This window comes from Cheilinus undulatus, linkage group 14, assembly GCF_018320785.1.
Source record: "Cheilinus undulatus linkage group 14, ASM1832078v1, whole genome shotgun sequence".
In the NCBI taxonomy this organism is placed as follows: Eukaryota; Metazoa; Chordata; class Actinopteri; order Labriformes; family Labridae; genus Cheilinus; species Cheilinus undulatus.
In genome coordinates, this window is record NC_054878.1 from 34,889,929 (window position 1) to 34,906,046 (window position 16,118).

The window sequence follows — 16,118 nt, forward strand, 5'->3', positions numbered from 1 at the left end:
CTTTATTATTGCATTAAGGCTTTGGCAGCAACACACACAAGATTTTTACAATGTTTCTTAAAAAAAAAACAGAAGCGCTACCACTCATGTACATATATACATTTTTTCATGAAGTTTCCCTTAGACTGTTTCTGCCATATTTTAAGTTAAAAGATCCCTAACCCAGTATATAAAATCTGGGATCGTGTCCCCCCTTTCCTTTGTTTTGTGGGATAAGGTGCATGCAGACATCGTAGTAGGAGAAGTTCATGATAAAAACAACTTATTTGTAAAATAAAGTGCCCTAAATATCCTTTTAAAAACACTAATGTATCCATAAAGTGCTCCTTGTTTTTTGAAAAGGCAAACAGTGCATAATAACCAGTGCACCCAGCACCTTGTAACAAATGTGAAAGTAACTGCATTTATCTGGATTTGTGCTGATTCTCCTTGTGTCTTGTTCCTTACTACCCAGCAGCTTTTTAGATTTGAGCAGATAGGATGTAGAGAATAAGATACTTCATGACGGTGCAGTTTCTTCTATCTGGGTGTCAATCCTGTTTGTGTATTGATACATAAAATCCCACCATAAAATCTGATATTGCTAACATTTTAAATCTTGACTGAAGAGTTTGGTTAGAGCAGAGCTCCCTCTTGTGGTGAATACTATTTTGTTCCTTCAGTAACAACAAGGTGAGGAGGAAGAGGACAGACTGCCATCACATCTCAAAGTGACGGAAAATGCTCTCAACGTAACCCAGAACCTTCTGCCAGTCTGGTCCGTCCGCCTTCAGCATCTCCTCCACGGTCTGAAACAAAGAAAACATGGAGACACAATAAACGCAGGCAGTATTAAAGGTTTAGGACATTTTAAACCCAACTTCACAAGGAAATCTTGAGAATTTCTCACCAGAGTGGCTGTGATTCCCACACTCTCTCCAGTCTTAAAAGCAATGCCAAGATTTCTCTTCTGAAAGAGAAGATAAAGAAAACCATAAATCAGGTGCACATCCTACTTGTCACATCAGTACAACATCCAAAATTTCTTTTGACCAGCAGGTAAAATACGGCTTCAAAAGTTTCACCAGTAAGCAGTATTTTCAGTCATACGTGCCAGAAGTAAGTTATTGAAAGTGACAGATTATTGAGCCACTGGACAATGTTGTTAACTCGACAATATTTAATCTGATCATTATACAGTACATTCAGAAAGTATTCAGACCCCAATCACCAGTTTTCATTTTTTTTATTATGCAGTCTGATGCTACAGTTGGGAAAAAAATTCCCTCATTAATCTACACTTAGTACACCCTAATGACAAAGAAAACAGAATTTTAGGGTTTTTTCTTTGCAAACATATGTAATAGAAAAAAATCTGAAATATAACCCTGGCATAAATATTCAGACTCTTTTTAAAACACTTGAAATTTAGCTCAGGTTCCTCCCATTTCTCTGGATCATTGCGGAGATGTTTCTACACCTTGATTTGAGTCTACCTGTAGTAAATTAAATTGAATGACAGGATTTAGAAAGGCACACACCTCTCTTTAGAAGGCCACTGACAATGCATATCAGAGCCAAAACAAGCCATGAGGACAAAGGAACTGCCTGCAGAGCTCAGAGACAGGATTGTTGCATGGCACAGATCTTGGGAAACCCTCTTTGCTTCCAAATTTATTTCTTTTTTCTGTTTTTAACTTTAAGTGGGCTTTCATGTGTTTTGCACTGAGGAGAAGCTACCATCTATCCACTCTGCCATTAAGCCTAGATTGTGGAGGACTGTAGTGATGGCTGTCCTCATTAAATTTTGTCCCATCTCCACACAGGATGTCTGGAACTCAGTCAGAATGACCATTGAATTCTTGGTCACCTCTTCTACACAGGCTCTGACTGCACAGTTTGGTGTTTGGTCAGCCAGCCATTGGAAGAGTCCTGGTCCATTTGAGGATTATGGAGGCCACTGTGCTCTTGGGAACCTTCACTTCAGCAGAATTTTTTTGTAGCCTTCCCCAAATCTGTGCCTTGCACAATCGTGTCTCTGAGCTCTGAGTTACTTTGACCTCATGGATTGTTTTTTTGCTCTAATATGCATTATCAGCTGTGAAGCCTTCTAAAGAGACATGTGTGCCTTTCCAAACCATGTCATTCAACTTAATTTACCACAGATAAACTCCAGTCAAGATGTAGAACAATGTCAGCAAAGATCCAGAGAAGTGGGAGACAGATTAGCTAAATTTTAAATGTTTTTGCAGAGTCTGAGTACTTCTGTAAATGTGATATTTCTTTTTCTTTTTTTAAATAAATTTGCAAAAAATTCTCAAATTCTGTTTTCACTCTGTCGTGATGTGGTACTGAGTGAAGATTACTTAGCAAAAAGAATCTACACAACTGTACCATCACCAATCTTCACCAGGATTTTTATATTTCCACAATGAATGTATGATGACTTTCGGATGACATACTGCAGGTGTCCTATGTTATTTTTACCCCTGCTCCTCAAACATCCCGACTCTGCCACTGGTTATCATTATATTCCTTGTTTTTTTTATTTATCTTAAGAAGGTGCTGTATCAAAAGTTTTTGAAAATTACATTGTTGAAATGTAACTTTAAATATTCTGCTTATTGCATTTTTGACAGCAGCAGTTTTACCTTGTCTGCTGGATTGAGAGTGTCATACGGGATGTGACTTGGTAAAAATGTGTGATAAACTGCACAGAATGCCAAGCCGTCCTCCCAGCTGCTGCTGAAGTTTGTGATCTCAATATTCTGCCAGAAAACATACAGAATGAAGGCAATTTATCACCTGAAAACATTTTGATTTTGAGTTAAACTTATTTAAACTAAATGTGGAAAATTAACCCCTCACTCACTTTATAACCCTGGGTACGACTCTGGCACCAGCGCAGCAGGGAGTTTCTTCTGGAGCCGCCATGACGTTTCAGCAGAGCACTGAAACCATCCTGAGGTCTGAAAAGGAAAGAAAATGTTTTCAAAAAGTTTAAATAATGACTTGAGCTATATTGTAATCTCCTAACTTAAGAAGTAATGGATGAACCATCGCAAATATGACAAATGTTTTAAAAAAGGAAGGTAGCCTGTGACTGGGAAAGCATGTAACATTGTAGTTGATTTGAAAGTGCTACCATCACTTGTTCATGTTAAAAATACATCAGCCTCCAGTGATGAAATCCAGTAAGAAAAAGAGAAAAGCCTGAAATTTTGTTTTACCTGGTAGAATCTGGGCCTTGATCCTCTTCCTGTTTACCTGAGAAAGAAAAACACAGCCAGGCACAAAACTGTTTCCAAGTTGTATGAAAGAACATAAATCTGGTTAATTATTCATATTAGGCTCACCTGTGTAAAAACTGGACCAGCTGTCCTGCCGCTGTAAAACACGGTCCATCCTTCTCCTGTTTGGAAGTTCTTCTTTCTGGAAAGTTTTGAAAGACACTTTTCAAATAAATGAAACACAGTAATGATAAATCAAACACTTTTATATGACTTTAAACACTTTTATACCTTGCATAGAGGTAACGTTGTGCTTGTGTTTTTTGGGGTCCCATTTTCATTTGAAGGGTCACAAGGCAGTGGGAGACGAGAGAGACTCCTACAAGATATTTTTTGCATGTTTTTAAAGCTGTCGTCTTTTTATAGATGTAACTGTGAGTGTAAGCTTTCATGTAGACTCACCAAGATCTTTCAGACAGCATCACAACCCTCCTTGGATCCTTCTGCCCATGTCCCTCATCCTTCCTCTTTTCCAGTGCAGCCAAACTGCGAAGGTACCCCTCCGCAACTCCTTTCCCTTTCAGCTGCTGGCTCCCTGATCCATTTGCCTCTTCAACCTCTTGATCAACAACTTTGGTTTCCAACTCTTTAGTTGTTCCATTCTCCTCTTTGTTTTTAATGTTTTTAACATCATCTTTGTCTTCATTCCCCCTCTGTTTGTCCACTATAACTTTCTGAATTTCCTCACCCTGCTCCTTCTCAGAGTTTTGTCTTTCTGCCTGTACCTCACAGTTTATCACATCTTTCACTCTGCAGTTGTTCCTCAGGGCATCAAGCTCGGCTCGCTCCAGTTGCTGCTGCTTTGAGAGCTCGGTGAGTTTGTGGCAGATGTCTCTGTGCTCGGCTCTCAAAGTCTCCAGCTCTTGCTCCTTCTCCTGTTGTCTGCTGAGGGCCTGAGCCAGCTGCTCCTTTACAGCTCTGTGGCTCTCCTGCAGCAGATCCAGAGCCTGCTCTGACTCACAGCGCAGCCGGTCGGCTACAGACACTGCAACCTGCAGGTCACACTGGAACTGATGCCACTCCTGTCTCTCTGTCTGTCACATGGGGCAAAACAACAAGAAAAATGGTAAAAAAAAAAAAAAAAAATCAGCATTAACTTGGTCCTAATAAAAAATCTCTGTGTCAAACGGAGAATTTTTATTGGCACCAACAGCACAAGCTATTTATACAAGTAGGCTGCAATGGCATGGAAACTCTTAGCAGGTGTAAGACATAAACAAAAAAGGAAAAATTGGATAAGCATGACAGGATATTAAAATTGTAATCATCTTCATGGGAGCAGCAAGTATAACTCACCCTGAGTGTCTCCTTCAGTGCATCCAACTCGTCAACCAGTTCATCTTTTTCTGATATCAGGCGCCTGAGCAGCTCTGAAAGATGGGTTAAACAAAAGAGAAACACAAATGAAAATAACAATTAAAGTCTGTAACAACTGCAATCACTTTCTTTGGTTGTGGAGGGTCCGTTTAATAATACAACTAAGGTTTGAAAACTTATTTTAATTTCAGAAATCCTGGATTATAAATGGGGAAAAGAGTTGGAAGAACACAGAAATTTATCAAGCAAGGTTGGTATGAAGTTGCTATCACTACAGTTAAAGAGTCCAGAGCTCTCAATTATTTTAAATACTTCCATCATCTGCACTGAGATGATCATGGAGAACTGACATTAGAATGGCAAGCTGTATCAATACATCACCAAAGAACTTCTCCTACCTTATCATCCTAGTATATTTTTCCTTGTCCATATTAAGGACTGCATATCAACATGGACAACACATGCCCATCTCCTTTAGTTAAACAAAACTGAAGCCAAAATACAGTCTCAATGACATAGTGCACAGGCGATGTAATTTCAAGCAAAAACATGTACAAATTATAACTGACTGCTGGAGCCACAGAATTGACTCCCTTTTACATTAACCGAAGCACAAATTTAATCCACCAGAGATTCCTCAGGTTTTAAAAGATTGTTGTGTCTCTTTGATACTCATATTTACTAAAAATTAAAGGACTCTTGTATCAGTATTTATCACGTTTCCACTCGTTGTTCCTCCTCTACTCTGATAATCCAGCCGAGTGCTGCAAGGAGCTGCATTTGTCAACAGAGCTGTCAATCATGGCACTACATCTGGTCTTATTTGCATCAAATAACTAACCAAACCAAAAATTCACAGAAAAGTAAGTACTTGGATATAAATCATCTTAATATGAACTGTCTATAATGACAGAAAATATTTGGGAAAAATGTCTTTCACGCGTATTTTGAGCTGAGGATCTTTTCTTGCTGTCTGGTCTAAAGGTCAGAGCTGAAGTGGGGAAAAGGCATTTAAGTGGGATGCTTCCTTTGCCTGGAATGAATTCCAAAGACCTGTAACTAAATGAGCTCATTAAGTTCCAGTTACTCATAGAATGATTTTAACAGGACACTGAATGATATGGTGACAGAGACATCTGGATGTAGATCATAGGTAGAGCAAAGGGGTGACTTGCTGGGCTTAAGCTCTGAATGATTTCTCAAAAGCCCCAAATCACTCGGGATGGTAAAAAAAAAAAAAAAAATGTTGCAGCTGAGTGTTGTGAATGCAAAAAGAGCAGATTATAAGACACAAATCAACTCTGCTGATCACAACACTGAAATTTAATTCTTCTAGCCCAGTGGTTCTCAAACTTCTCCCACCACGCCCTTCTTTGGCAGCTGAAAATATAGGAGTGTGGGCCTTACAATAACCACAATAAAGGTGAGTTAATGGGAGATGTAGGTACTGTCATATTCTCTGTCTTCATCTTAGAAGTTGTGAGGTCTGGTGAAGATTCGACAACATCTGTTGTGCTTTGGTAACTATGTGAAACAGCATAACTTATGCTTAATTGCCTCTTGATTGATTTGGACCCCTCTAGGGTCCATGGGCCCCACTTTGGAAACTGAAACATTCATACTTCAAAAATACCTGTAAAAGCTCATAAACACATAGCAGTATAAAAGCATTTCTAACTATGTACTGAATGTTCATATTTTCTGCATTTTCATAAAAACCTCTACATCTGGAACCCCACATTTCCTTTCAGTGTTTATTTTTAAAATCATTACTTCCTATTGTAAACTTTTACACTAAATTTTTACCCTACCTATTTTATGGAAATTAAACATCTGTCAATTTCTGCCCTATTTAGGAGGCAGAAGTGAAATTTGTTCATCGTCAACATGTTTTAATGTATGTAGATTTTAAATGATGAGGGCACCCTCAGAACAGATTTTAATGAATGGTGTTGGCTGAACTGCATAATTTTGTCCAAATAATGTACAGATTTGTTGGTATTTTAAATCTTAATTAGGAGTCAAAATAGCTTAAAATAAAATTCTTCCTTTATATGCCTGACAAAGTGCAAAAACACACCCTTGAACCCTTCTAATGATACTAAACCCTTCTCACTCCAACCCTGCCGTAGATGTTTCACTAAATATTTTCAAGACTTGTGTTTGATTCTGACAAATTATGCTTATTTAATATTTTTTTTAATTTAATGTATCATTATGCTTGTATAAATGGATTTTCAATGTCTGTAAAAAAAAAAAAAAACTCTGTTAACTATACTGCTGCCTGTCTTTGACAGGTTACTCTAAAAATAGTTTTTAACCTCACTAAACCTCAATTTTTTTTTAAGTCATTAGTTTGTCCAGTGTTCCATCTGTTAACATGGAGAGGGCGGGGTTAATGACTCATGACTCATATGCTGCCAGTCAGCAGGGGGAGCTCTAACTATATGCAGCACTTGGAGTGCAAGACAAAAGAAGTGCATTGTATCATCTTGTATTGTATCTCTTTTTACTTCAATTTTCTCTTACTTATGTGCCGTCCATTCTTTATACAGTCTATGTTAACATGCCTGCCATAAAACTAACTCCTAACCAGACTGATCTAAATAAATACAAAGAATCCCATTCACAGTATTGGGAAAGCTATTAATTGTCTTTAAGGTTCATTGAAGTGTCTTCTGAACCACAGAAGGGGTCAGAAAGTTTTTTCAGTTTCCACTCTTGTCATTAAGAAAGCCATAAAGTCCATAAAGAGGGCTTACCTACTGCTCCTGTGGTTAAATCCGTGTTGGGGCTCAGACCCAGAGAGGCCCTGTAGTGCTCCATCAGACTTAGTAAAACCAGGGTCATCTCCTCTCCTGCTCTCTCTACGGCAGCCTGCGGCTCCACCCCGCTGTCCCGCTCCTGCCAGCTCTGCTTCGAAGGCGATGCTCGGGATACAGGGGGAGATACAGGACTGAGCTCTGACTTCTTATGCTCTGCTGCTGCATTGCTCACATTAGCCTCTGAGCAAGTGATGCTGTCCACGCTTATCACAGCCCACTCTGAAGGAGCAGACAGCTTTTGAGTCCAGTCTGCGATTGGAGACGTGGTGGAGGGGGTGGTGCTGCTGCCGGCTGGTGACGGCGTCTGTGCCTTGTTAGAGGGAGCTGCAGAGGACAAGGCCATGGCAGTCAGCTCGGCATCTGAGGGCGTGGTGGGAGGCGTGTGGAAGAAATCAAGAGGAGAGCCTAGGAGGGGGAAATAAACAATGAAACAGAAGGGAAGGAAAAGAAAGAAAACATCAGAGAGACAAAAGAGGAAAAATGATTTCCCTGAGCCTTAAAATCATTTAACACAGGATGAAAAATAAGCTGAATGCAGAGCCCCCCTCGTCATTTCCTCAATGCAGATGTAAGCACTCGGTGCCCGCTCTCTTATTTACCGTCCTGGGCTGACTGATGCAGCAAAAAATCTCTCCTCTGAAAGTCTTGGCAGGCTAATACTCGCATACTGTTCCCCCATGTGGCAAGATTCAGGAAGAGAGGTGATTTTTGCCCTGATCTGCTATCAAACAGCTGCTGTCACTGCAGCCACTAGATAATTACAAGCATCATCAGTGCTGCCAGTATTCTGCAGAAAACCATGCAGCTCTGAAAGACTATAAGGAATCTGAGTCAATTTGTTGACATTATAACCATAACTTTAGAGGCATAAGAACTGAAAAATCTATTAATTTCCTTTTTTAATTCTATTTATGGTGTGCATTCTTTATAAACTACACAACTACAGGCTCCTCCACCTGTTCATTACAAATCTTTTCTTACTCCTTCATCCTTCTTGCCCTTGTGTCGTACTGCAGGATTTCTGCAGACTCATCATTTCCCTGCCAGCAGTAGCAGCATGATGTAGTCTGCTGGGCTACAGCAGGCGAGCTATTCTCATACAGCCAGAGCTCACTTCCTGCATGCTGACAACCAAGAGAGGGAGACAAGCAGCAGCATTTTAAACAGCTGTAAAAGGGGGACAGACAGAGCAACAACAGGCTGAATGTCTACACAACATGACATGTACGGCTGTGCAGGGGAAATTTCACACATTAGGTGATCTAAATGAGAGCTGGCTGTAATCTGAAGGATGCTGAAGGCAAAGGAGAGACTAAAAAAAGATTCCTCTGGGATGCAGTTTTTTATTTAACACCAAACTTCTGATTCATCTCTTTCCTGTGTCTGCCAAGAGATGCTTCAGTCACCATGCAGCATCCAGACCAGATATTCATTCACACAGAGAAGCTACATCTTCAGATTGTTGTTTGCTTTAAATGTTAGTTATTTTTTGTTTATTGGCATATTTTTGCCAAAGTCATGCTTTGTGCAGCCTATGCAGCCTATCAGGGGTAGTTTTATTCATTTGTAAGCCCAATTTAAGGGCCAATATGGGCCCAATACGCCTAAAACCAATATGAGGCCCTTTCCCCATTTAGCTAAAAACAATAAAAGCGAGTGATTAAAAAGGTATATACGCACCTAATCCAGGTTTACAAAGCCAGAGATTAAAGGACATACCCAAATCTGAATTGTAGCCTCTAGGAAAACGTGACCCAAATGACCTCATCTAAATGGTTGAATTTGTTTTGAGGCCAGCTTCAACTTATAAAAACAGAAAAACATGTAGACATTACTGAGGCAATATCCAATTTTCTGCCATTTTTCCGCACAGTAATCAAAAAATTAATCGTTCTGTGTATTGGTATGGATCTACCTCATACTAATTTGCCTTATATGAGGACATCTTTTAGCTTTATGAGCGGCTTGGACTTTACTGTTGGGGCCAGGGGTCCTCCACAGGGACTTTCTTGTAAAACTCAAACACTTTTTTAATGCTATTTTATTCAGTAGCCAATAGAGTTTGGCATCGTTTGGGTTTTTCAGGATACCGGTGCGAATCAATACTTTTCTTTAAAGGTGCTGGTGTTGAAACAGTGCCAGCACTGATACTTCCAGTCACTCAAGAGATTAGTGTAAGTATTTTAAAAGTGAGCAGCTAAATAAAAGCTGTCTCTGTATCGTAAATGATTCAGAAAAAAACAGGTTTAACTTCTTCACATAACATATTCTGTGATTTTCCTTTGGAGTGATGGGGATCGCCTTGGGGTGCTGAGTTACTGCAATATGGTACAGAAATCTGTCTTCTAACTTGGTACGGTAGGTATCAGATGAGTTGGTACCAGATTTTGATACTCAAAATAATAATGGTAGAGTGGGTTAACTCTTCATTTATCACCCTATCTGTGGCCAGCTACCACTGCCAATGCTGCTACCTTACATTATACAGCCTCTGGTCACTAGATATGACAAACTATGACCTGTCTACTCTACTTCTGATGAGCTTACCTTGATGCTCTGACCCAACTAACAAACTAGTACTAGTTAATTAGAGGCAGTGTAAAGTGATTCATGCCTTCATTGCCCAAGGAAAACTAAAGCAGCACACTGCTAAATGCTGTGCATTAGAGAGGATTTAGAAGTGGGTATACTCTGGGGCGCTGAGGTTGGTGCCCCATGTACAGAAGCTAGTCCAAGCAGGCAGCACAGGTATGAGTCTGACCTGTGGCTCCTGTGACCTGTGGGGGGGGGTAAGAAAAGGAGGGCAAGCAACAAGGATGAGTTTAGCCTTCAGAGGATTGTCACACAAAGTAGACTCAAGAACTTGGAGGAGCTTCATGAGGAGTGAACTGAGACTGGAGTCAGTGGATCAAGAGCCAACCCACACAGACGTGTCTAGGAAATGGTCCAGGAAATGGACTACAAATGTTGAGTATCTAGTGCTGAGCCATTCAGGCGTCTCACCTGGGCCAAGGAGATGAAAGCATAATTTGAATTTCCTTTGGAAATCAAGGTCCCAGAGTCTGGAGGACGATCAGAGAAGCACAGAATTCAAGGTGTTTGAAGTCCAGTGTTTTTAGTTTCCACAGTCAGTGATGGTTTGGGGTGTCATGTCATCTGGTCCACTGTGCTTTATCAAATCCAGACTCAACGCTGTCAGCCATCTACCAGGAGATTTTAGAGCCCTTCATACTGCCATCTCCTGAGAAACTTTATGAAGATATGGATTTCCTTTGACAGCAGGCCTTGCCCCTGCCCTCAATGAAGTCAAAACTAGCAGAACCTGGTCTGCTGACCACGGTGTTACTGTGTTTGATTGGCCAGCCAACTGGCCTGACCTGAAACTCAAAGAGAATCCTGGGGAAATGTCAAGATTAAGATGAGAGACACATGATGTAACAATACAGGCGAGCTGAAGGCCATCGGAGCAACCTGGGCTTTATAACAGCCCAGCAGTGCCACGGACTGATTGGCTCAATGCCATGTAACATACTGTAGATGCAGTTATTTGTGCAAAAGGGTCTCCAACCAATTACTGAGTTCATAAATGAACATCATTTTCAAGACGGTGAATATTCTATTTCATAAATTTTTTTTTGACTCAAAAAGTCTTGAAATATTTCTCTTTGCATGAGATGATCTATAAAAAAATGGAAGTTTTAATCAAAGGGGGAAAAATTTTTTCATAACATTAAAATATGTTTCCTTTTATGCACCTGTACCCCATATACCTGCATGTATTTTGTACCACACCACTGATTTTATTTACACTTGCTACCTAATTTCCATTTAAAAAAACATTAATCATTGATTTTTTTTTAGATGTGTACTTGTACTTATTTGATGCACACTTGCATCAATCATATGTTCAAGTCTCAGACAGCATAATAAATAAAATCCCTGCACTGATTGTTTACTTTGTGCTAAAGCCAGCACAGTCTGAATCTGGAACACAGAATAATCCTCTGAAGTTCTCCTCTTTTGAATTTTTTCAGTATGTTTGTTTTCTACAGATTTATCCTTTTGTGTTGCAGAAGAATTTCAAGCACACAGGATCCTGTTACCTGTCAGAACAAGAACAAATATTTGTGCTTGTTCTGGGCGCTAACCAGCTTATTTTCACCTGGATTACAAAAGACAGGACTGACACTCAAAAAAAAGAACACATGGCACACTGTCATGGAAGCAGGGAAACAGGAGTCTAAAAATAGACTGTCAGATTTACGGTATGATGAACAAATTAATGGTATCAGTTCAAGCATGAGTGAAAAAACAGGCCATATGTAAAGCAGAAACCCAAAAAAAGAATTATTCTATATAATCTACATCTAAAAAATGTAAAGTCCTATTTCTAATTGTTACCCCTAACCCAATGCCTGCCAGTTGTTTTTGAGTGCCCATTGAAGCAGAGTTACAATGGGTAGTAGTGAATTCTTCCCCTATAAAATTAGGACAACCCCTCAAGATCCTGATTTGTTATCAACAGTAGTCAACAGCATCAAACAAATTACTAAAATGTTTCCGAATATGTCTACTGAAGGTATTCTTAAATGCTTGTTACCAATAAAAGCACCATAATGCACTGAAACGACTGCTTGAGTAGTCATCTTGCAGATAATTTGCAAAACATTCAAGGATATTTTCCTTTATACCTTGCCCTTCAATCCAGAATCAGGACACCCCTACCCCTAGATTTGTATATGCAAACATACTAAGTGGTAGAGGCCAGGGATGCATTGAGGTAGAGACCAGCATGTGTAAAAAGGGGTCAACATTTCGGTTTTCTGGTACCTGCGCTGCTGTGGCTGTCTTTCCCATTTTGGTTACCCATGATCCAGGAGAGGTGAGTTATCTGACCAGGCGACCCCTGTGTCCTTCACTGCGTCCCTCTGTGTTGTGAGTCTCCCTGCTGTGTGGACAGGAGGGAAAAAATAGAAATCTTTCAATGAACATCATTACTCACAGCTGAATTCTTTAATCAGCAGACCAGGTTGAATGCAACATGTCAAAAAAAGATCTTGTAAAAGTGCTGAGTAAATGCTGAATAATCTTACAAACATTTTCTCAAACACAGTAAGACAATGACTTGTTACTGAATGCAGCAACTGTGCCAGGTGTGTCACCTGCCTGGAGTTGTTGTACAATAGTTAAAAAAAAGCTGTCAGCTTTGTCCTCCTAATGAATGAAATGCCAGTGGTTAAACAGCTTTTAGTAACCTCAATGTGCCACACAACAAGATTTGTGAGCGGTCTCTCTGACATTCACTGAGACTGAGACTTCTGTAGGAGTTGAATATATACAACCAATCCTGTGCAGAATTAACCAAACTCCATTGAAAAAAATATTTATTTTAAAATACCAACATTTAAAGAATACAGACATGTAAAATCTTCACATATGGCTATTATAACACATAAGCAGAATCCTTTGATAGAATCGGCGTATACATGCTGTCCTGTAAGGCAATAAATGTTAATTTAATTATATTTTTCGCCATGGTCCCACTTGTGACTACAAAGCAACGCAGTTGACTAAAGCCAGCAAACTGAGGTTACAGAATAGCTCTTTAGCTAAGTCTTAAATGAAGGCGTTTGACGGAGCTTATGCCGAAATAAATAATTCAATTTATACATCTGATATATGTCTTCACAACTAGACGAGCTTAAAGTCCTGGCCATTAAACGGCAACGCAACATTGAATTGCCTGTTTGTTAAATGAAGTTAGGAATCAAATTTTCTCCCTAAAAACGTCACTGTCTCTCGGTTGCTGGTTTATTTGGAGAAACTACACTGCCTGTGACATACGCTTCCTTCAACCAATGACACTGTGCACATACCCATACCCTGCAGTTTCATTCATTTATTCATCCTACCTGCTCAGCCGACCAGCCGGACGTCTTCCAGTTTGGTCCCCGGCTTTAGACGCTTCCTCTCGGGGTGTCTCGAGCTCCCTGTCGGGGTTTTCAAGCGTCACGTCTGTCACTTAAATTCAGCGGAGGACACGGCCGACTCACTCAAAGTCATGATTCTGACATAGTCCATACAGCTAGCTTGTAGAAAGGCAGCCACCGTCTATAACTTGGGGTGCTACTCCGATTAACTCTGCTTCTCCTTTAAGTCCAATGCGACAAAAATCAGAGAAGGAGGCAGAAACAAACTAGCTGCGTAGAAGCTGCACGTTCTATCGACGACATGAGTGTTTAATGACATTTTTTTCAAATTCTCTATCAGACAAATCGAAATAATGTGTGGGGATGTGAACAGCATGAGAAAAATGCAGTGTTGCTAGTGGGGAAACTGGTTGCACAAGGAGGTAGCTCGACCGGCTGGAGGCTAATTATTTATAAATGCAGGTGTGGCTGCACGTGGGTAACAGGTGAAAACTTGACACAGTCTGGATTATGAGGCATTAAATCTGTCATAGCTCAAAATATATGACAGGGAATGAAAAAAAAAAACATTCTTTTTCCCTAATTAACTTAACAGGTAGGCATTTGTTTAACCATTAGGCAGTGGTGATAAAAAATGATTAAAAAAAGACCTGCTGTCTGCAGTGGGACACCATCATTCTAAAAGTTGTATATTTATAGACAACTATAAACTACAATTACTACTACTGTTTATGGTGAAATACTGGCCAAGATTTTGCATTTTTTATTATTATACCTCCTACACCTCTGTAAAAGCAGACTAGGAATTACGACCCATTTCACCATTGATGTAAAGAAATAGACAAGGGTGGATGTCAAAGAAAATCAACTTTATACCAAGGAGCTCCTCGCACCTTATAGCATTTTCTCCACTGTTGGACATGTGGTTTTAACACTGAGAAGACTCCCTGCGCACTGGATGCAAACCCTGGGGGAAACTTAATCACTGATTATCCACTGAAGGGACAACATGGAGGGCATTTTTTTTATCATGTAATTCCCATTTCAGGAAAGCCAAGAGACACTTGGTCACATATCCACTTAGAAGGCACTAAGCCAAATATTTGTCCACAAAGAAAACCCTTAAGAGGGCAATTTGTATATTTAATTTTAGAGGGCTCTTTGACAGATTTTGTCAAATTAGAGAGTACAAAGGCAAATTTTGTCCACTTAGATGGCACTTAAGAGGGCACTTGGATGAAAGTTGTATATTCAGAGGGCACTTTGTCAAGTTTTGTCCACTTAGAGGGCACTTGTGTTGTGTTTATCTACCATAGTTGCTTAAAAGAGGGTCCTTTTTCTGCGATTTTTCAAACAGGACACCTAATTCTTTATAATTAAAAACAATAACTTACTCAATATAATACTAATACTCCTAAATCAAATAAAGATAAATTATAATTCCCCATTTACACTCAACATTTCTAATACATTTTCTTGCAGTCAATTAGCATATTACTTTTACAGGCTCCTGCTGTAAATAATCTTTCTATCGATATTTAGGCCTGGCATCTTTTGTTTGTTAAACATCAACATAGACTTAACCAGTAAAAACAATATTGTCTCACCCAGTATCTTGTTGAAAATTATATCAATATTTACCTTAAAAACCTGATTTTTTTACCCATACCCGCATAGCTAGGTTATTAGCTTCATTTTTTTATTGTCCAGAAGATCCCACAGCAACAATCGGCTACTAATTTAAAGTCAATGAGTTTTATTATTACCCAAGTAGATAAAAACGGATCCCTTTTATTGTATTTACAAAGCCAGAATAAAGAAATCCCTAAATACAATGACAACGTAATGATCAAATTTAATAATCAAACTCTCTCGCTTCTCTATTTAGATTTTATCTTTGGGCTTTTATTTTTATTTGAGAAATAGGACAGTAGATAGAGCCGGAGATCACTGAGAGTAAAAGCAGAACAATATGCAGGAAGGAGCCAGACTAAAACCCAGCCTCTGGGGTGTTTCATAATCCCCTTCATGATCAAGTGTTTAATGTTAAATGCTACTATAAATCAATAAAATTAAAAGAGGAACTGGAGTTTGGGTTTGGTTTCGGTATGTTTAACAAAGAGTCAAAAGAGTTGAGTATTTAGACCAGTGGTTCTTAACTGGTGGGTGGGGACCCCAAAAATTTCAGGATGCAGTGTGAATGTCTAAGAAAATAAAAGTGTTGGATGCACAGAAGCTGCAGTCCAACACACATCCATATATTCTATTTTATTCTTTTTTGTTATTGTTACTGGGTTTTTTTTTAGATCTCAGCTTACTTCTCTCATTATTGTTAGATGACAAAGCTGGGTTTTCTTCAATAATCCAACAATTTCTTAAGATCTTTAGAAAACAAATATGTTCAATACATGTCTTCCCTGGACTTCCGTATGATGTTTCCCTTTTAAACATGATTGTTTTGTCACTATCCTTCTCAAACTGCATGTTTTGCTCCATCGAAGGCCCAAACTGCAACATTTTCATTAATTAAGTTTGAGTGGTTAAAATGGGTCACACTTTCTCATATATATATATGTGTGTGTGTGTGTTTATTTTTCCCACAAGTACAGTCTGGTTTCCCTTTGTTTTCTTTGATGGATGCAAAAATCAGATCACCACAGTGCGAAACAGAGTTAATGAAGATAATGGAATACTTATAGGAACTGTAGAGACTGATGATAATAAGCTATATTCTGCTTAAGTCATGGTTAAGTCTCATCACAATAATGCAGGAGATA

The 16,118-nt window shown here is 39.3% G+C and overlaps 1 protein-coding gene across 1 annotated transcript; it reads right to left on the reverse strand.

The window, feature by feature from the left end:
- Positions 1 to 442: 442 nt before the first annotated feature.
- Positions 443 to 14,154, reverse strand: LOC121521431 (cytospin-B-like). The gene is made up of 12 exons (XM_041805422.1): positions 13,324 to 14,154; positions 12,242 to 12,359; positions 7,349 to 7,816; positions 4,566 to 4,639; positions 3,672 to 4,303; positions 3,501 to 3,588; positions 3,336 to 3,411; positions 3,210 to 3,246; positions 2,852 to 2,948; positions 2,631 to 2,747; positions 890 to 949; positions 443 to 788 (listed from the first exon to the last, which is right to left on the reverse strand). Exons 2-12 carry the CDS (start codon positions 12,279 to 12,281, stop codon positions 699 to 701), a joined length of 1,779 nt encoding a protein of 592 aa, XP_041661356.1. The 5' UTR covers positions 12,282 to 12,359; positions 13,324 to 14,154; the 3' UTR covers positions 443 to 698.
- Between the last annotated feature and the right edge of the window lie 1,964 nt (positions 14,155 to 16,118).